Below are 20929 nucleotides of genomic sequence, written 5' to 3'. Positions count from 1 at the left end.
GTATTCTCTTTATTATTATGACAAGCTTGTTGGACTATAGTATAATTTCAAGCGACGCGTTCCTGATGTGGAAAAAGACCCCCGAGCCAACTCAACGTGAATGGCATGGTGTTGCGACGATGGCTCTAACATCGTTTTTCACTAATTTACAAGAAGCTGATGATGCTTCCAGTGTAGAAGACGTATCAACTAGCGTGAACCAAGACCATTGTTGACGATTCCGTGATCGAGTACATTATCGTCTGTTAAAAGACTTAAATATACGTTCCCTTGTTAAAAAAAGATACGCGAAGTGAGATCAAATTGCAGTTTTTTTTTCTATTTTATTTTAAAGAAAAACCGTCATATATATTGAAGAAAAACAATGGTGTGATAGTAGTGCGCGGGTGTATGTAACATAGTCTAGAACTTCAAAGAACAAGAAGTGAAAGATAATAAAGGAGGTTGTCATATAAAAACGGACATAATGGCTGAAACCGCTATACATAATGAAGATAAAGATTAATTATTAATAATGATACAAAAGTAAATGCAAGATAATTATTATATATAATTCATTGAAATGGTTTAAAGTTTAAATAAAGCAAAAAAAAAAAAACAACTCGAGAACATTATCGTATTTCTTATGTCTTGCGAAATGTCACTGCAGCTTGTGAATCGCCCAATAGAACTGAATCTTATAATTTTTCTTTCATGCATGATATCGGAAAATCGAAAATGATACTTTGAATTTTACCAAGCGATATCATGAAGCAACTGAAGCGTTTGCTGTATGGCTTAGATAACAAATTGCCGATTGCAGATGTGTATAAGTAGGTCCATTTTAAGTAAATTAAATTTAAAAAATAAGCAGAAGGAAACTATTGATACCAAGTCTGATACAAGGGCGACGGTTCTTCCTATTATTATAACGAATATAACAGAATTACTAATTTATATCTTTGCGAACTTACAATGTATTCTACTGTAAGAAAAAAACGTTCGTAACTAAGAAAGAATGAGAGTGAAAAGTGTAACATAACATTACGAAACTAGGGTTCGTAGTGTAGAATATGTTGAAATTAGGAAACGGAGGGATACAAATGGTGTGCATATTAAGGCGCTACTATTTTTTAACACTAGTTATTTATAATCATTGAGAGAACATATTATAGTGCGAGGGATGGAATGTCTGCATGTATCCGGGTGGCAGATGCCGTAGCAAATTGTATAAAATTGTTATACTAATTTAAAGTACAGTGTGAAAAATATATTTCCTTTGGATGTACTATAATATATATAAAAAGGAAATAAGTAGATTTGAGTGCAGTTATTATGGAAAATTATTTTTATTTAATTCTAGGAGGCAATTTTACATTGTTTTTGTCTAATATTTCTGATGTTACTAAATATACTCTCCTTATTTAAGAAATTATAATTATTGATTGGTACCGAGAATGTGGTCTTATACTCGGTTATTTTAAATATAGGTATTTTTATTTAGTCCTTCATGATGCTAGATTTAATAGCTAAGTTTGCCATTTATGCTTTTTACAAATTACATGTTGCTAAAGGGATAAAAGGTTACCACTTATTGCATTCGACTCTGTTATATACATATACGTATATTTCTATCTGTGTATCTATGTGTCAGTATAGATGTGCATTCATAATACACACTTTCAAAATTGTACCTTCTTACTGGTCAAAAGAAAGTTGTAATTTGCCCTTAAACTTTTGATACAAGATTCCCTTCATTATTGCAATTTCTTTATAATTCAATTATACCCTCATTATTTTATCGCTTTGTATTCTCTTAGTATACAATCTTTGCATTCCAAATGCATATTTTATATTCGGTAATCTTAAAATAATTTAAGAACTATTAAAAAATAAAAGATTTTTTAACGATTAAATTTTAATTTCAATCAATTAAATCCTTGAGAATTGGAAAATAGAAAATTTTGTTTGTATATTTTATAGAACGGAACAAAAATGAAGAAAAACAAGAAAAAAGTAAAGAGGAGAGTAGAGCAGTAAGGAATATGAACATCGCTACTGATTTTTTCACACTGTAAAATCGAAGTATACATGAAGTAAAATGAGTGCGAAAAATACAAAATATATCTAAGAGCAATGATCCTTAAGATTTTTCTTCTTAAAGGGTCACATTCTACTACACAAGAGTGGAATGTATCATTCGGCGAAATGCACTCAAGAAACAGTAAATATATAAAATTACAATAATTTGTATATGATTAAAATTAAAAGAAAGAAACGTTGTTGGAAACAAATTGATAAGTGAGTCGCAAGTAAAAAGATTATCACTGTAAATATTTAATAAATAAATATTGTAAGTGAGAATTGAACAGGTACAGAGATAGAGTGGAAAGATAAGATGGCTTTGTTACGCTGTCTTAAAACATTGCACGTGCATGCGGCGTATCGTACCGACAATTTACGTATGAACACGCATGTATACCGTGTTTATACATATACCTGCGTGTGCTTACGTTTACATTAATATACATATACATAATATAAATAAAATATCACTAAAAACTTAAAAACACAATACACAGATACACACGTACACTTCTATGATAAATCATATCTATACGAAAAAAAAAAAATAAAAAAGAACTCCATGTCAAACTGTTGTTGATTATTTTCTTGAATATATGCCTGTCTAGATACATCGATCATAACGTCGAAGAGAAACTTTCACTGAATTAGTAATGTGTATATTTTTTTGTAATACCATTCGTATATTGCTACATAACCATAAACGAAATATCTACAATAATGAACGAATCATATACATACAATTTCGAATAAAACTGATTAGAAAATAAACAATATCTGGTGCACTTGAAATTTAAAGATTATAGATAATGTATACTTGACAGGATGGAATGATCTACAACATAACATTAAGATGCAATAATTATAATGGTACTGTATTTCATAAATACGCATTTTTAAAAGACTAAACATGCGTAATATCCTATATTGTATATTTATTACAATGTAGTTATTTTATATGTATGTAATATAATTGAAATTATTTATAACAAACTAATAAGGCTTCTGATGTACATCCACCAAAACATTAGTAAAGTTTTTCAACATTTTCTGAAATAATCATTAATTTTTTTTATTCAAGAACACAAGATACAAGTATCGCTGTTAAACGCAGTTTTTATGTATAAGGATTATATGTGACAAAGATTAAATAATTGATTTACATTATCGTAATAACATTTAATTTTATGTTTATCTTTTATTAACTATATTCTACATTTTTAGTTTGTTTATATTTTTATAATGTTTCTGATGTTTATAATTTTCTATATTATGCAAATAAATATTTCATTTTCTCAAGTTTTTTTTTTATATTAGCATAAAATTAGATAAAACAGTTACTGCAAATCGGATGATCTTCTAAAATGTGCGGAAGTTGTAAACGGACCTTCATCAGCAAATCCGGCAATTTCTTGAGGAATAATGGCGTATTCTTCCACACTGGTGCATGGTCTACACATACACTCTAGAGGCGCTTTGGTAATTACCTGTGAATTAACTCATGTGATGAACTGTGTCTATATGTTTGCAAATTGATAGACTAAGTAAATAAATTTTTAATTATGCAATATCATTATTGAACATAAAAAGTAAAAGACATACGTAACTCTATCATACTAAACGATTTGAATACAGTAATCCAATTCAAATTGCGCGCGATATTCATTTTCTTACGCGCTTCCTACTGATCAGTAGATGAAAACAATATGGCTGTAGAAAACTCGTGGTGTCACAAACTTTACTTCTGATTTTAATGTACAAGTGATTAACTAGCCGGTGCTTCATTAATTTTTCACATATATATAATATTTTAAAAATTCTACGATTCATTTAAGACAATAACTTAACCTTTCGGAATTTTTTTTCTCCTGGTTTAGCCCTTGGACAAAATAGGGATACACTGGCCTCCCTCTCGCCGCTTTCTTGACAACACATGCAGCTTCTCTCCATTTGCCAAATTTTTGATCCAGACACCTGTAGAAACAGGTAAAATTGAATTATTAATTATATTCATTAGTTTTTAAGTTTTATTGAAAATTTAATTGGACATCATTTCATGTAAAATATGATGACATTTATAACCATGGATGTAAAATTGATGCTCAATTTTATATTAATAGTAATAAATGCACAAATAATAAAAAGTACTTGTAATATTCTATATACGTGTCATAAATCAAGAATTTAATGATATTTAATTTTCATTACTCAAAATTATACAACTAAAGCTTCATAAATGAAGTACTCAAAGATAATATCTTTTAAGTTTTTACAACAATTTAAATTGTTTTAATTCAAATATTAAAACTAAATAATATTAAATTATAATGTAACGTCAAAGTTAAAAAATGTGTAAAATCAACTGAGCATTTGTAATATATTTTTATACATTTTAAATTAGTGATAACTACAACTTGATTAAACAAACTAAGTTTTGTATTGAATATTTTCATAACTATCACAGAAAATGATGTACATCACATTATATCATAAAAATTATGTTTATTATTGTATTTCACCTGTAGATAACTACTGCATCGTCCTCTACATGCATAACTGGGAATTGGTTTTGGGACACATCCTGGATATTGCAAAAAGTGAATGACCGGAGTTGCTTGACATTCATCAACACCTACAATTGCCTTTGTGGTTCCACTTAGGAGGCATATTAAAAAACCAAGGCTCACTGCATCGTAAGTAACAAAATTATACAAACATTACATTTATATAGATACAATATTTTAGTATAATGTATTTTGCATATATGATATAAATTTAAATAAGATTTTCTTTTTTTTTTTTTTTGTAAAAGTCTTAATAGTATGTAATTCTTCATTTACCAATATGATACAGGAGCACAATTTTAGCACGATACATTTCCTTCTAGATCTAGTACTTCACTGTGCGTATAGATTTCACGTTATACCCTTTTATACTCTGTAGGTGGCCATGTTTTCTCCCTTCCCTTCTGATGCTTATGTTAATAGCAGTAGGGAAAGAATTCAGTATGTGAAAATGTATCGGAAATATTCTTAAGCATTTTGCTTCAAGTAGCAAAAAGATATTACTGATTTGTATTCTTTACTTTTTGCATGTAAATAATTTAGACTAAATTTTTGAAGAACATACAATTGTATGTTATATATGTTAATATAATACATGTATTTCATTTTCTATAATTTTTTTACAAATATAAGTTATAATTTTTTATTGTCAACTATTGACATAAATCATCATTATATATTCATATAATATACATTACTCACAATATCATTTATAGATTACATATATATAAAAATTTAAAGTAAAATGATGTTGTGTAGTTCAGATATCCAAAAATATAAGCAACTCACAGAAATAATAAAATATGAAGACTTTAAAATATACTACAATAATTTATTATTTAAACATCATTTATCATAGGTATTCTTTTTTATATTTACATTTAAGAAAAAAGAATAAATATTACCCCATTTTTAAAAAGTTCTTGCTTATTATTGATATCGAAAATACAACTATCATAATTTTTTATTGAAAATTAGTAGTCTTCTTGAGAAAAAATTCGTTTTATATTGGAATTTTTCAGTTGTTAAACAAAAATTTAAATAATAGATGGACTATATTTATTTGCTATTAATAATAACATGCTATCAATAATTTAACAATTTTCACTGTCACAATAAAAAGATATAAGTAACTTATATATTTTTCTATACATAAATAACTCATATATTTTTTTATGTAAGTAACTTAATATATATAAAAATGTTTCTTTAATTTTTTAATTTCTGTTTTTTTTTTAATCAATAATATAATATAAATTAACATAATATGTTCATATTGCATTATTTATTATATATATATATATATATATATATATTAATTTAGTATTTGTAATATTACTTACAATTAATATTTAATTTTGAATTTGTGCATTAAAATTTGTATATATTCTTATTATCTATTTTGTTTTATTTTTTTATACAAATAATCTGATATTATTAATTGCAAAGTATTAATGTTTTATCACAGTTATTCCAACACATGTATAAGTTTTATATATGATATTATACATCAATTATTTTTAACATATAATTTATTAAATTATAAGAGTATAAACTTTATGAAAATTTAGTAAAATTGTACAATTAAAATTTAGTTAAATACAGCATTAACTAATTTATATTTTTGAATGCATTTATAAATATGAGGGGAAAAGGAAAATAATTTGTTTTGAAGTTTGTTTCATATTTTCATTTTTATTTTAAATAATATCATTTTCATTACATAATTTAAGATTCATAATACCATTTATTCAATTTATTTTCAGTATATTTATCGGGATATATCACCACATTTAATGCATTTACATTCTGCTGGTTCTCGTATTTTAATTTCCATTATTCTGTCTTCTTCATTCAATAATTTGATTCCATCTGCATCATAACAATGGTGTAAAGTAATAAGCCTCTCCTTTAAATAACTTTCACGACAGCAATAGCATTCCTATTAAAAAAGAAAGTTATAGTTCCATTCATTTTATTAAAACTAATTCTTTTATTATAACTATATGCTTGCCTTTGAAAATCCTGTAGTACTTGCAACACTTGGTTGTACCTGTGAACTGCAAAACCCTTCACATTTTGTGACAAGTATATCTCCACTACATGTTCTTTTCAAACGTCCTATTTCGTCATATTCATCTAAAGATAACATTTTTCTCTTTACTTTCAATTAAAATATAATAATAAATTAAAATGAAAGATCATACCTTTTGTAATATGTATTTCTGATTGTAATGTTTCACAACTCTCATCATCTATTATTTGAGCAATTGTATTGGTAGTAAAAATGAATGCAGTTGATAATAGAAACATTATCAGCATAAACATTGTAACAAAGTCTTGTTTAATTGATATTTACTTTTTGTTTAATCTTTTTGTAATATGGTACAGGTGTAGTCAAGGATCTTAACTGAAATGGAAGAACAGAAAATGAAACAGATGCTTTTATAGGTAGCTTTCCCTCCTACATGTAGTAACTTGGGGTGCTGAACTCCTGCTAGGATATAATAGCATAGCTCAAGCAGGATAACTTTTCCCTGCTTTTACATTGTACATGTTGGATTTTTTCCAGCTTAGGACATTACTTTTTCAGTATTTTGCATTATGACTCTAATGGGTTTTTTATGTCTTGATGCATAGGGGGTGATTGTATTAGAGAAACATGACTAATGTTACTTAGATCTTTAGTCCTTTATCCCTTATACCATTTCTTGCAGTGTGATTAAAACATGTAATGTAAATAAAAATATGATAGTTAAATTTTTAATATATTCTTTTATTACTTCATTTTCAAGTGAATTTAAACACATTCACATACTTTAGTGGTCATCTCTTGTATTCCCAGGACAATTATTACTTAAATCATCTTTACTATGAAATGTTACTACACACCAAATACAGTAGAAATGTTTTTCTCTTAAGTACTTTGTAAGGATTTCCAATTGTTCAGTATTAGGAGGAGAGTTTTTTTCAGTTTCTTCAATTTCTTCAGTATCACTATCACTTTCAATGTCTTGAGGCAACCAAAACCATGCTTCTATAGGTTTTTCTATTTTTAGTTGCCTATCTAATTGTTCACAAATTTTTTTACTTTTATCAAGGTCTAATTTTAATAATTGTTCTGCTTTCTTTTGCGCAATCCTACCACGAAAATCCTTCATACTTTTATTATTTAGTTTATCACTGACTGAAGTACCTTTATTTTCCATTTCTTTTCTTTTAATACCTTTTCCTAAACCATGTCTGTCTAATTTCACTTCAACACCAATTGGCTCAGTCATTCCTGATTCTGTTTTGCCTATACCGTGACCTGGTTTATATCCCATTTTCATAAGCAATTCAAAGCCTAAAAATAAAGTAAGATGTCAAATAATATGTGAAATATGTGTATGTACATATTTAATTAAATTATAAAGGACATTTGTTTTCAAACCTTTGTTAGTACTTGTAATTGCAGAAGATAAACCTGCTTCTCTTTTTTGGTGTTCAATATACTTTGCAGAATTTTTTTCTTTAATCTTTGTTTCAATTTCAGTTTTTTTTTTCATAAGTTCAAATTTTCTTTTGTCTGCATGTTGATATATGAGACTCGATGAACTACATTTTTCAGTTCCTTGCAAAAACTTATCAGACATATAATCTTCATCGTCTGACATTTCTTACTTCTTTCTTATTACTGATCAAACTTTATTGTTACTAATATGGTTACTTGTACATAAAAAGCAAATAACTATTTAATTATGAATACTTATTAATATGTTTAGAAAATATACATAAATAATTAAATATTTGTGCATATAAATTACGTACGCAATAATAAGATTGTTGTGTTCCTTTAATTTTTACTTTAATAGTATTAGGAAAACGTAACCTAAGGGAAACAGCCAATAGAATGTTAAATCAATAATAAAGAAATCTCTATTTATTCTGTTTAAATGACGATACATATAAATTGCAATTTAAACTATGATATTCACTGCACACATTCTTTTAGGTTATATTCAATGTTCCTATATTAGTCAGTTGTTCGAAAAACATTGACCTTCGTATGTTTTCACATAAGAACGCTGAAGTATAATGCTTAAAGGTACTCGTTAACTCCATTTAAAATATCGATTTCTTCAAATATTTATACACAGTTGTCTTCAAAATTTGTTTACTTGTATTGCTTAAAAAATAAGAATATCAAGTGTGTTAATATACACATCAATCAATTAATAATGTTAAGTTTGAAAAAACAGTGACATCCGTAAAAATCGAATAAATAAAATTAATCCACTTTTCACGTAAAAAAGAGAATTATTGCTTAAAACATCAATCGTATTTCAATTACTTCAATTCTTGATTAAAGTATTTAATAGAGTCTGGTGTTCTAAAATTATAACAGTTTATAAAAGTCAATTTTAACTACATCTACGAAGTATTTACGTTATAAAAATAAATAAGTGTTAATTCTATTTACAAATCATATCTTTTATTGGGCAACACTTGACCGAGTATTAATAATATGACAAATATATACTATACAAAGATTCTTTTATCTCGTATTTTCAATACAGGGTAACTTTTGAAAGACCGCTTTTTTTATATCGATATTATTACACTCTTTTGTAAGTTATCTGAGCTCAGCGATCTATGAACTAATGTCCATTAATATCTACAAGGAAATAAATTTTTTTTATAATACGTGCGTTGAATTTTATAAACTAAATTATTAAAAAACCAGCTTGTAACGTAAAAATATAAGAAATCGAAACGTAACAGAGTATTTTACGGCTAGCAATAATAATCAATGTTTCGATATGAAAATATATAGTGACTTTCTTTTAAGAAATCTATTAAAGTTTTACTTCTATTCAATCACAAGTACTATTGAAAAGTTTATAAAATATTTTACAAAATATTATAACCTGTTTATAATTTTTCATAAGGGAATTCACATCTTTGTTTAATAATATTGGGTTATGTTGGAATTTTAATATGCGTGCATCAATATCATAGCTACTAATTTTGAGTTATTCTTAAGAAAAACTATTTATTTTTGTTATTAACTCCCTTTTTTTTTTATACATTTTTGTAAATCAGTAATGTAGCACTCCCAAGTAAGTACTACCTACTTTGAATTTGCTACACCGTTGTATTTGTATAGATGACTATACTGCCGCCGGTCGATAAACAGCGAAACGCGGAACTGAAAAGCATTGAGTTAAAGGAACGTGGACCACTTGTATCTCAGTACAGTAATGCAGTAGTCGAGAACAATATTTCTGGTCTTGATCTATCTAGTTGATTACAACATTAGTTGATTTATCGCGTTTGGGTGTCGTCGATCACGTAACACGTATACTACACATTTCTAATGAACTTCCTTGAATGCAACATCGAAGATTTCAAAGTACAAGGAAACTGGTGCGAAGGACGAAAGTGTGAAAGCGTACACTCACCGCTACTTGCGCAGAGAAACATATCTTTTCGCTGTTCTCGACATGTTCGGAAGATTCATTCTAATTACATTTTAAAGAAAACTCCGATTAACTGATCGAGGATCCAAGGAATGTTTCGAAGTTGACTGATTGACAAGTAGTGTAACTGTAATTTTTGTTTGTGCGAAGAGTTTTATGACAAATAGAAAAAGGAACACTAGAAGACCGATGGAATAGCAACGGAATTTTTGTTTCTATCGCGGAAACATGTGAATTTGTATGTCACGTCTTTCTACGACAAATCTTACGCCTTAAACAATCAAAACACGGTCCTCGTGACAAAATTCTGGGATCGGGTGTGAATAGTAACTGATCGGTGGTAAACCGACACGACATTAGATTTGTTCAATGACAGTAAAACGCGTGACTTTCAATTTTCGAACTTGCCCTTTGTCGCGGTGTGTTAATAACTAATTTTTTCTACACGTAATTTAAACTGTTCGCGGAAAAACCTACAATTCTTTAGATATTATATCGGCTATGGTTGTAGCCAGTGGTGGGTGGGTACAAAATGCCAGTTTTCCTGCCAGTCAGAATAATTCCAACCTGAATATAAATACTACACAGAATAACAAAATGACAGCCAAAGGTGTCTTAATTTGTCGTGACAATTCTCATTCTTTTCAAGATCGTACATTGACATTGGAACAACCTGTTAAAATTGGTCGTTCTGTAGCAAGAGCTAGAGCCACTTCAAATAATGCAATTTTTGACTGCAAAGTATTATCCAGAAACCATGCATTGTTATGGTATTCTGGTGGAAAATTTTACTTGCAAGATACACGTAGTAGTAATGGAACATTTGTTAATAATCATAGACTTAGTGCTGCCGGTGTAGAATCAACACCTAAAGAGGTATGTTCAGGTGACATAGTGCAGTTTGGAGTAGACGTAATAGAAAGTACAAAAAAAGTTACACATGGATGTATAGTTGCAACATTAAAATTATATTTACCCGATGGGAAGGAGGCTAAAGCTAGTCTTAGTACATCAGTCACATCATCAGTCAATAATGTTTCTCTCGAAGATTTATATAAGTTGAATCAAGTTATGCAAGAGGCCTCACGACGTGAAAAAGCCCTTTATTCTAAGTTAGGATATCTTCAACAACTTGTAACAAATACTGGAAAAGCTGTCAATCAATCATGGAAATCATTAATAGCAGAGGATCGATTATTATCTTGGGTAGAAACTATTGAAAGCCAATTAGCTGTTTATTCCAAGAATTATACAGAAGATAAAATCAAAATTGAATTAATACAACTTCAAGAAGAAAAGGCAGAATACCAAAATGCAGCGAAGGAAGCACTAGAAAAAGTATTACAGGAGAAACTGGAAATATCTCAGAGGTTAGTTCAGTTAGAAGGCCGGTTAAGCGAAACAGAAGAAGAGTGTCAAAGTCTTCATAATGTAGCAAAATATACTCAAACAGAACTTCAAGAACTGAGTAGTAAATATACAGAAGCACAAAAAAAGCTTCAAGAAACCACAAACAAACTTAATGAAAGTGAAGAAAAAATGAAAGATGTGGTACAAACTGTAGAACGAGAAAAACAAGAACTTTTAAAGAAACTTGAAGATCAGTCTAGAATTGAGAAAAATCTACAAGCAAGGTTACGTGATTCCCGATTAGATTCTGTTAATATTTATAATCAGATCACTGCCCTTAGAAATTACATGAAGATTTTGCAAGATATGAATTCAAACTTGGTACCAACTGAAATGGATTCAAAGGATGAGGAAAATCCTATTGTAGCTATTAATATTATTCTTAATCGATTGAATTCTATACGTGATGATAATGTGGAAATTGATACAGAGACCAATTTTTATCATATAAAGGATGAACAAGATAATCAAATTAATTTACAAGATAATGATTCAAATCAATTAAAAAATGCTGATATTCCTTTTTCAAAGGAACAGTTGGATGATTCATTTACTAATAATGACAATTTAACAGAATATATTTTACCACCACCATCTCGACGAACTTTGGTTAATGGAAATGTAAATATAGATAATTCAAATATTAATTCAGAATCTGATGCTAATTCAGATATAACAGATGATACATGCAGTATTACCAGTGATGACACAAGTGAGAAATCTGTTATAGAAGTTAAAAAAGAAGAACCTGTACATGATTTAGTTAAACAAATTTGTGTTCCGTACAAAATGGAAGTTCGATTTTCATGTGAAGAACATGGTAAACAATTGGAAACTTCACAACATCTTCAAGTTACACAAAAGACAAAGGAAAGTGAAGAAACAGAAATTAATGTTGACAATATGAATAATGGTAAGTCTTTAAATGAGCCTGCTTCCATGGAAATTCATCAGCATGAGAAGAAGGATGAAACAGACAAGGACAGTGATGAATTAGATGAAGAATGTGAAGAGGAACATTTAGAAGGAGATTATGTTAAAACATTAAAACCATTATCCAAAAATGATACACAACAAAATCTACATACAAGAGAATATGTATTGCAAACTTTAATAGGATCGTTAGATTCTTTAAAAATTGAAGACAATTTAGAATCACAGCAAACAATCAGAAAGGAGTTAGAAAATCTCAAGGATTGGTTAATTTGTGAACGTCATGAAGAAATTATTGAGAAATTAAAAGAATTATATTATTGTGCCAAGAATGAATCTCAAAGAATTCAAGAGCTTCATGAAGAATTAGTTATTTTAAAGGAGAAGTACAATGTATTTGTTGAAGAAAAGGCAAAACTTTCGAAAAAGTATACAAGTCTTAAAGCACAATGTGGTGATTTCTTAAATACAACCTATACTGTACCAATACATTACGTGGCGCCCATTGCAATTATATTAGTATGGATGCTACTGGAAAAAATATTCTAATGTTTCATTTTGGTTTTTGTACATAATGTTTATGATTAATATAATATTTCCTTTTTTATTGGTAGTAATATGATAAAAATATAAAGTTCTGAAACATAGTTTATTAACAGCTTTCAAATAAACAAAACAAAAGAAGGTGGTGTGTAGTTTCAACAAAAATTTGAACATTTTTATACGAACAAAATATATTAAAAATTGTATATATTTTTCCCATACTGTTGTTGAAGCATCAATCACATAAATCTTCTCTAACAAATCATAAAGGTAAAACAGAGGTACTCTCACCATGTTACCATCTTAAACAAGGAACCAAAATCAAATTACAGCAGAAATTTATAGCAATAAATATGTACATAGAACAAAATTTTAGGCTAGGGAAAATGTATTAGAGGAAGTATAGACAATACCACGTAAAATGTTCAACATGTTGCCAATCTAATATCATATCTTCTTAAAATATGGTATTAATCTATATTTATAATATTGCACACTTTACGTTGTTATTCTTTGCAATCATTTCCAACATTGAACGTCCAACAATTTGGATGTATTATTATATAAATTATAAATAACGTTTATATGTAAAGATCAATTTTTATAAAAAAGCCCTTCAATATATCCAGTATCTTAATAAATTTGTTTTAAGTTCGCCTTTAGGATTAACGGACATGGATCCGTATAAATTAAAAATACTCGATATTTATTTTGAAGATTGGGGATTACTTGTGTTTGAAACATAAATTGATTAATTCGATTTCTTTAAAATTTATTGAACATTGAACCTTTCTAAAAGAAATAATACTAAAAAATAAAGGAAGTCGAATTATTGTGCTCTGATCAATAATCACGTTATGCGCAATTCAGTTCTAAGTTCGTTGATTTAATGAAACAATTTATTTAATGTTAGTCTTAATGGATTTTAAATCGCAGCTGTTTTTTTTTTATAATTGTTTTGTGTACATATAAAAATAATTTGTTGATGTAACGTTTGACATTCTCTACACGATTAATAATATCTCAAATTCCTGTTTTGTTCCATTCATGCTTCTTCTCTTTACTAATAACATAATAATAGAAGCATATCCATTCAAGTGACCTAATAAACATTAAGAAAAAATAACAATACTTCTGTGTGAAAATTTCAAATATAGTTCTCATTCAAATTGGTACATTAGCAATTCTGCAGAAATGGCCTAAATATGTGTCTGTTTCTAAAAATAAACTCTAGTTATACTTTTCTATTGATTCTTTTTATACGAATGTGACTAAAATTATCCGTATTTTCTTAATTCTGACTAGTTTAGTTACAGTGCCATTACTCAATCTATTTCTGCTCTGTTCAATATAATGAATATGATCACGCGTGAAAATGATGAAGTATATTCAATTTTCCAAAAAAGAACATTGGCCTGCTGCTTATGGATGTTACTTTCTTGGTAGATTGAAATTATAAGATCGTGAAGGTTTATATAAATAACTTAATATTGTACATAACAATTGTTGATATAATCTTACTACTCATGTAATAGTCATTATATAAAAAAAAAATAAAAATTAACTTAACTGAAGTTCTCTATTGTCCTTTTTTGGAAACCTGTACATACATAACTATACTCAAGTAAAAATCAAACTTAGGTAAATCAAACTTTACCTAAGGCCAATGATGGGTTATCTCTATTGTATCATTTGGCTAACCCCTCCTTTTCTAGCTCTATTTCATCTTTTCGCACAAAACGCGTTCTTTTTATTTTACAAACGTGGAAATTGTATCTAGTGTAATTCACAACTGGAGAAATGGCCTTCTTCAGCGTGCCAATTGGTTTTGATCTGATTATAAATGAAGCGCACAATGAAAAATTGTTTTTGGAGTATAAAATTGTTTTTAAACAATTGAGTGAATACCCATGAAGGTAAAATGTCAGAAACATTCGTACAAATATGTTTTATTGAATTTTTGTATTAATATAAATTTACTTATATAGAAATAAATTATAGAAAAACAAATTAAAATAGAATTATTTGTATATGCCTTGATTGTAAATTGATTTGTAATGGAAGAAAAAACTGAAGTAATATTCATTCTAAATATTTGCAAAATTGTCTTGTTAAATATTGTATTTTAGTAATTATGTAAATAGAGAAAAGTATGAGTTAGAAAATAATAAACTATAGTAGTGATTGCGTAGAATATTCAAGAATTAAATGCAAATATACTGTTCATAAAAGTAGTTCTTGCATATTTAAATTTTTTAATAATTATGTGACAATTTTTTAATTTAATTATATCTTAATATTGATGTTACCTTTTCAGTAGTTCGACGATGAGGGAAGTGAGAAATGCAACTATAAATATTTAATAGTTTATTGTCTTTGCTTTTTTGATTTGATGTCACATAAAGTAGCTTGATTTTCTTTTGTGTACTTATATTACAATAACTTCTTTTTATAATTGCAGCATACACACGTAATGTGTAGATAAAGCAATCGATTAAGAATTACTTACGAGGTATGATCGCAATGTATCATCGATGAAGAAACTGAAAAAAAAGTCGGATAGCGTGAGAGGCGGGCAAGTAAACACGACAGCAGATACACCGAATGCGAGTGGAGATGCATCACCCACTCGCGTGTGTAGAGATTTTCTACGAAACGTATGCCACAGGGGAAAACGTTGCAAGTATTTACATGAACGGTCGGAGGATGACCCTATAGAAGAGTATACGTTCTGTCATGACTTTCAAAATGGAATGTGTAATTGGCCTGGATGTAAATTCCTTCATTGTACAGAAAGCGAGGAGAAACGATTTAGAGCAACGGGAGAATTACCTGCTCATATTTTAAGCCGACTCAAAAACAACAATGAAAAGTCCGAATATCCAATGTGCAAAGATTTTATTAAGGGTAGTTGCCAAAGGTCAAATTGCAAGTTTAGACATTGGAAGAATGAGGAACCACAACATAATTTGATCACAGCTTCTCATCATAATGTGTCGAGACCGCAACACAATTTCAATGGTCCTAGCAATGGAGAGAGTCGCAGATATGAAGAAGACAGAAAGTGAGTCTATGTTAGAGTTATTAGAAGTTTAAACTGATTACTGTCTATCAGGAATCACACGTCAATCAATACATGTTTATTTGACATGTAATTTGAAAAATGAATTCTTTTAAACATATTTGGAATAGTGAATAAATCTTCAGTTACATAAGTAACAGTTACATATGTGCGTATAAATAGACAATTTATTATCATTACATAACTCATTACACAGTTTGCCGTCACGAATAGGATGATTATCTACAGACTTGAACTTATGATTTGAAGTATAATAAATTATAATGTATTTAAATACAAAATAGAAAATTAATTTAATTATAAAATACGATCCGTAATATAAAAGAAATTAAAATATTATGTTTTTACAAATAGTGTTTTAACAATGAGTTAGACCTATCTCATGCAATATAAATATTTTTATATATGTTTATAGTTTTCATTGGCAAATGGAAGATCAACATAACTTAGTTACAAATAATAGCTACAACGCATCTTCACATCCACCTGATTATATAGGTCCTCCTGAACCAAAGAGACGAATAGTTTCTGGTGAAACAGTTGTTCATTTTGAAGCTTCACCACTTGTAGGTCAACATACTGCACAGCCAGTCACTCCAGGATATTATTACCCTGTGATACCACGCAATGAAGCTAGGGCAATTGTTTTAGAAGATGAAAATGCATTATTAAGAAAAAAGATAGAAGAATTAAAAAAACAAGTTAGTTTAATTTTGTCATTATAATTTTTTTCTCGTACATTGTAAGTATAAAATTATGTATTTGTATATTGCACTCATTTAGGTAAGTGATCTAACAGCAACTAACGAGTTTCTTTTGGATCAAAATGCTCAGTTGAGAATGTCAGGAAAACGTACGGCTAATGTAACAGCAGTTACAGTTCCAGCAGTTACTATTACAAATACTGTTCCACCATCACAAGCTCCAACGCCTCAACAAATGGTCAACGCAGCGGTAGCTGCCGGAACGCTGCGTACAGTAACTGCAAGTGTTGCAACTGTTCCTGTAAGTATAGCCACAGTTGCACCTGTCTCTATTGCAGCAGTTTCGATGGCACCAGTATCTATACCACCACCCATCGTTACGATGGCCCAACAAACGATTACGATGAGCGGTTCAGGTCCACAAGCAACTAATCAACAACAACCTAATACACAACAACCTGCCAGTTTACCTCTTTCAATATCTGGTGCAACTGCACCACTGGTTTCTTATCCTATTATGACTCAAGAACTTAGGCCCGTGTTGCAATAAGTTGCATATGCAAAAGGGACATCAAAGAATACCTCAATCATGTAGACAAGTCAAGGATGTTGTCTTTTGCATTCAGTCTTTCAAGATAACAACGTATTTCTATTATTTCCTTGAGCATATGTGATGGACACAAAATAATTATGTCTACAATCGATCAAAAATATATTCTTTAGAGAAATACACTGTTGAAAATATCACACTAATTAACAAACACAACATTCTAGATCTTTATACAGGAATTTATAGAAATTATTGTACAGAACAAACGTAATGATCATAACTGTTTTTTTAGCAGTATGGCTTAAATGAAATGCCCTTATTAAAGTCTTTTAAATCTAGTACTTTTGTTTGTTTTAGTGATTTCCTCTACAAAGTGTAGTTGTTGTCTATATTAAGGTATACAACATGTTAAGTGTCCAAAGTGTGTATAGATTTAAATTAATAAGATTACTGTTCTAAAATCATGTCATATGTTTAACCATATTAATGGTTAATAATATTCTTCTATTCTTTTTTAATATTCTAGTATCATAAAGATATAAATAATTTTGTAGGTCATTTTTTGTATTATTATAACAATAATTGCAAGAAAATTTGTAAATTAAAAAACGTAGATAAGAGACAACTCATTTAAGCTATGTTAAGATTAGTACAAACTAGGATGAAGTATGTAAATGAAATATATTAAAAGTTCAAAGTTAAGGTTTACCGCTGCTCTAAAACTAGTGGTGAACCTTACGACTGTTCTGTATGCAATTCTGTAAATAGTATTCTGTTGCTTCCTAATTTTGTCAACAAAATTTTATACTTCCATTTTTAATAAATAAGTTAATTATTCTTATGAGCTAGTGATATTTTAATAAATTAAGTACTTATAGTTTTCTGTGTTTTTACCATTTATTTAAGCAAATAGTTTTGGGTACAGGTGGTGAATTCAAATCGTATAAGGACTATGGATTCAAACCTGATCAATAAATATAAGAATCAGGTACGACACAGACTTGTAATGTGTATCCTGTAAACCAAATAAACATATAGCTGTTTTTTCAAGTCGTGTTATCAGTCATGGGTTGATATATATGTATATATTTTGCGTAATTAGTATAAGAAATTGAGTAATAAGTATAGTGTATTTTATATAATATACATATAAAATGTATAATCTTTTATGTATAACTTTATGTTAATAAGCGCCTCATTAAGATGATAAATGCTGCCTTCTTACCTTAAATTCTTTACAAGTAGTGATTATTCCTTAATATCTTGAATTAACACTTGAAGTCTGTTTGTTTCAGCCAACGTTCAATTGTCAGAGCAGTTTTTTTAGCTTTTGTATATGAAAAGATATAGCATTGTGTGAATGACATTTAGCTTATGGGTATAACAAATGTAATAGTACATCATCTGCCATTAAATTGTAGATTTAGGAATTTAATGTAATAAGGTTTCATTTCTTTTTTTTTAATAGTTCACTTCATTTTAGTATGTAACAAAAAGTATATTTAATATACAATCTCCTATTTCCCATTTCATTCAATCTATTATTACATTTTATACTTTCTTATATATAAAAATTATTTTTGACATTTGGTACTGTAAATGCATCAATTGCGTAAAAGTTTTTAAATAATTCTATTATATGTAACATTTTCTAAAGTGTACCATTCTTTAGTTTACTATTTATGAATGCAATTATCCTTCATATTAATTATTTTAATGGTCTGCATATTTATATATTAGATACAATAAAAATTTGTTTCTGTACAATATTTGGTAAGACATCTACATATCAATTAATGACATTCTATTAATTCAAATAGATAAACTAGAAATTAATTACATTTTTCTTGTCTTGTACTGACCTATCTTGTATTTTTACAAAAACAAACCAGTGAAATACAAACTAAGGTTTAGTTTGTGTCTGTATTATCACAGAAAAATGCATTGATTATTCTAAAAAAATATATAAGATCATTTCAAAAAATAATACTATTAGATTTCATATTTTTAAAATATGTTAAAATAATTATTAAATTACATTAAAGTAATTTATTAATTTATGTAAATAGATTAATTTATAGATTTGATAAACGCTATACACCAGATCCCAAAATAAATTGGTACTTGCACTTATAAATATCTGTAAGTAAAATTTTATGCTGCAGTCGATAAAGAACGAACAGTTTTGTTTCTTAACCAGTATACACCCGCTAATAGAATGGTACAACAAAATCCAATTAAAAGACGCAACTTCCAATGATATTTGGAAGACTTTAAGACATTAATGACTTTAATAGTTTGTTCTCTAGTATCACGTTCACTACTAGAATTTTCTATGACAAAATTTGCCATTTCTGCCTTCTTTTCTAAGGACATTTGTGCAGCAATTCTTAATTTTGCTTTGGCTTCTGTAAAACCTCTCCTTTCAATAAGTCGCTGTAATTGTAAATCTTCTTCACTAAAATCAAAATGCATTTCTTAATATTTAGAACATATAAAGTATTTATCATACTTGCATATCTCATTTTTATACTTTTACTTAAACAAAAATAATACCATACCATGTTACAACAATAATTTTATACAAGTAATTTAACATGTGTCTTGTTTCAAAAAGTAAAGGTAAATCCATGACTATAAATTGATGACCTTGTAAAAAATGTTTGAATGTTTGCCAGTATATTTCTTTATATATATCTGGATGTGTTATAGCATTTAACTTTTTTCTTTTTTCTATATCATTAAATATTAAATCACCAAGTTTAACTCTATCGAGCTCCTTTGTATCTAAGAATACATCTGGACCAAATTCTTTTTGTATTTTGTGCCATGCTGGTTTTCCAGGTTCTACAACTGTAAAATATGACGCACAAGTTTCCAAAATTATCGATAGTATTATATGTATTCTAATGTATCATAAAAACAATATTAAAAATTGTTATGCTAATAAAATAAAAAGACAAATATTTAAATTATCTATTAATAAAATCATTTTATCTAAATGATATTAATGATAGGTAAAAATATAATTTAATTCATTTCTAACCTTTTCGAGCAATTTGATCAGCATCAATGACAGGTATACCGTATTCACGAAAAACAGCAGCAACACTACTTTTTCCAGTAGCTATTCCACCTGTCAAACCCACTAAAAACATGTTTTAATATCTATTTCTATATATTTGATATTTGTCTTAATATTTAAGTGAACATTATAACTGGTATCGACATTATAAAACTCGATGCTATTTAAGATTAGTCATGATATGACGGTTTCCACTAAAAGGTTTTCCTTCGTCCGATTTCGGTCACATACTACTATATGTAGATTCATCGCCAATGAAAGATGTGTTGTTCTATACAAGGATGAAGCGTACGATGATTTCATTGGCTAACGGTTATTAGAAGAAATTTAAAATAGATAAAAATATATAATTTTGATTAAAATTTTAAGTTATTAAAAATATGAATATCATAACTGGCATGATCATTTACTATGTAGTGCGTTTCACCAGAAAATGAAGTAGATGTAAACAGACCTTGTTACGTGATCAAAATTTCATTAATCTGCTATGTTAACACGATACTTTAAAACCCATTTATCTCGTAGTCGATGT

At 28.3% G+C, this 20929-nt stretch overlaps 6 protein-coding genes across 18 annotated transcripts in view; 3 read left to right on the top strand and 3 right to left on the bottom strand.

The window, feature by feature from the left end:
• The window catches only part of Eif4g (eukaryotic translation initiation factor 4 gamma), a 49913-nt gene extending 46899 nt beyond the window's left edge, over positions 1-3014 (top strand). For 2 of the 7 annotated variants that reach the window (XM_076325849.1, XM_076325848.1), the window contains one exon: positions 1-3003. In XM_076325849.1, the coding sequence (XP_076181964.1) occupies positions 1-215 (215 nt within the window). In that variant the 3' untranslated portion in view covers positions 216-3003. The other 5 variants (XM_076325845.1, XM_076325844.1, XM_076325843.1 and 2 more) reach the window with 5 other exon arrangements.
• Positions 3015-3179: 165 nt separating this feature from the next.
• Positions 3180-7142, bottom strand: Burs (Cuticle-tanning hormone bursicon). The gene is made up of 7 exons (XM_076325067.1): positions 7097-7142; positions 6836-6982; positions 6643-6767; positions 6417-6570; positions 4584-4696; positions 3913-4038; positions 3180-3551 (listed from the first exon to the last, which is right to left on the bottom strand). The coding sequence occupies exons 1-7, from the start codon at positions 7140-7142 to the stop codon at positions 3402-3404; spliced, it is 861 nt and encodes a 286-aa protein (XP_076181182.1). The 3' UTR covers positions 3180-3401.
• LOC143153585 (zinc finger CCCH domain-containing protein 10) lies at positions 3773-18912 on the top strand. 3 transcript variants are annotated; one of them, XM_076324964.1, is made up of 6 exons: positions 3773-3840; positions 3942-4050; positions 4590-4757; positions 15438-16040; positions 16474-16759; positions 16842-18912. In XM_076324964.1, the coding sequence occupies exons 4-6, from the start codon at positions 15511-15513 to the stop codon at positions 17310-17312; spliced, it is 1287 nt and encodes a 428-aa protein (XP_076181079.1). In that variant the 5' UTR covers positions 3773-3840; positions 3942-4050; positions 4590-4757; positions 15438-15510; the 3' UTR covers positions 17313-18912. The 3 variants fall into 3 exon arrangements, with proteins under 3 accessions (XP_076181079.1, XP_076181081.1, XP_076181080.1); XM_076324966.1 differs by having other exon boundaries at positions 3802-3819; XM_076324965.1 differs by having other exon boundaries at positions 3808-3825.
• Positions 6960-8773, bottom strand: LOC143153586 (G patch domain-containing protein 11). 3 transcript variants are annotated; one of them, XM_076324967.1, is made up of 3 exons: positions 8439-8773; positions 8062-8358; positions 6960-7974 (listed from the first exon to the last, which is right to left on the bottom strand). In XM_076324967.1, the coding sequence occupies exons 2-3, from the start codon at positions 8282-8284 to the stop codon at positions 7448-7450; spliced, it is 750 nt and encodes a 249-aa protein (XP_076181082.1). In that variant the 5' UTR covers positions 8285-8358; positions 8439-8773; the 3' UTR covers positions 6960-7447. The 3 variants fall into 3 exon arrangements, with proteins under 3 accessions (XP_076181082.1, XP_076181083.1, XP_076181084.1); XM_076324968.1 differs by having other exon boundaries at positions 8062-8336; XM_076324969.1 differs by lacking the exon at positions 8439-8773 and having other exon boundaries at positions 8062-8416.
• Slmap (Sarcolemma associated protein) lies at positions 9631-14960 on the top strand. Its single transcript, XM_076324963.1, has one exon. It carries the CDS (start codon positions 10592-10594, stop codon positions 12980-12982), a length of 2391 nt encoding a protein of 796 aa, XP_076181078.1. The 5' UTR covers positions 9631-10591; the 3' UTR covers positions 12983-14960.
• Dpck (Dephospho-CoA kinase) lies at positions 16408-20628 on the bottom strand. Of its 3 annotated transcripts, XM_076324971.1 has the most exons (5): positions 20359-20623; positions 19874-20165; positions 18538-19770; positions 18207-18327; positions 16408-17456 (listed from the first exon to the last, which is right to left on the bottom strand). In XM_076324971.1, the coding sequence occupies exons 1-3, from the start codon at positions 20468-20470 to the stop codon at positions 19467-19469; spliced, it is 708 nt and encodes a 235-aa protein (XP_076181086.1). In that variant the 5' UTR covers positions 20471-20623; the 3' UTR covers positions 16408-17456; positions 18207-18327; positions 18538-19466. The 3 variants fall into 3 exon arrangements, with proteins under 3 accessions (XP_076181086.1, XP_076181087.1, XP_076181085.1); XM_076324972.1 differs by lacking the exon at positions 16408-17456 and having other exon boundaries at positions 17868-18327; positions 19874-20159; positions 20359-20628; XM_076324970.1 differs by lacking the exon at positions 16408-17456 and having other exon boundaries at positions 17876-18327.
• Between the last annotated feature and the right edge of the window lie 301 nt (positions 20629-20929).

This window comes from Ptiloglossa arizonensis, chromosome 13 (assembly GCF_051014685.1).
Source record: "Ptiloglossa arizonensis isolate GNS036 chromosome 13, iyPtiAriz1_principal, whole genome shotgun sequence".
Lineage (NCBI taxonomy): Eukaryota > Metazoa > Arthropoda > Insecta > Hymenoptera > Colletidae > Ptiloglossa > Ptiloglossa arizonensis.
The sequence above is the reverse complement of the archived record's forward strand: the minus strand, read 5'-3'. Positions and strand labels throughout refer to the sequence as shown.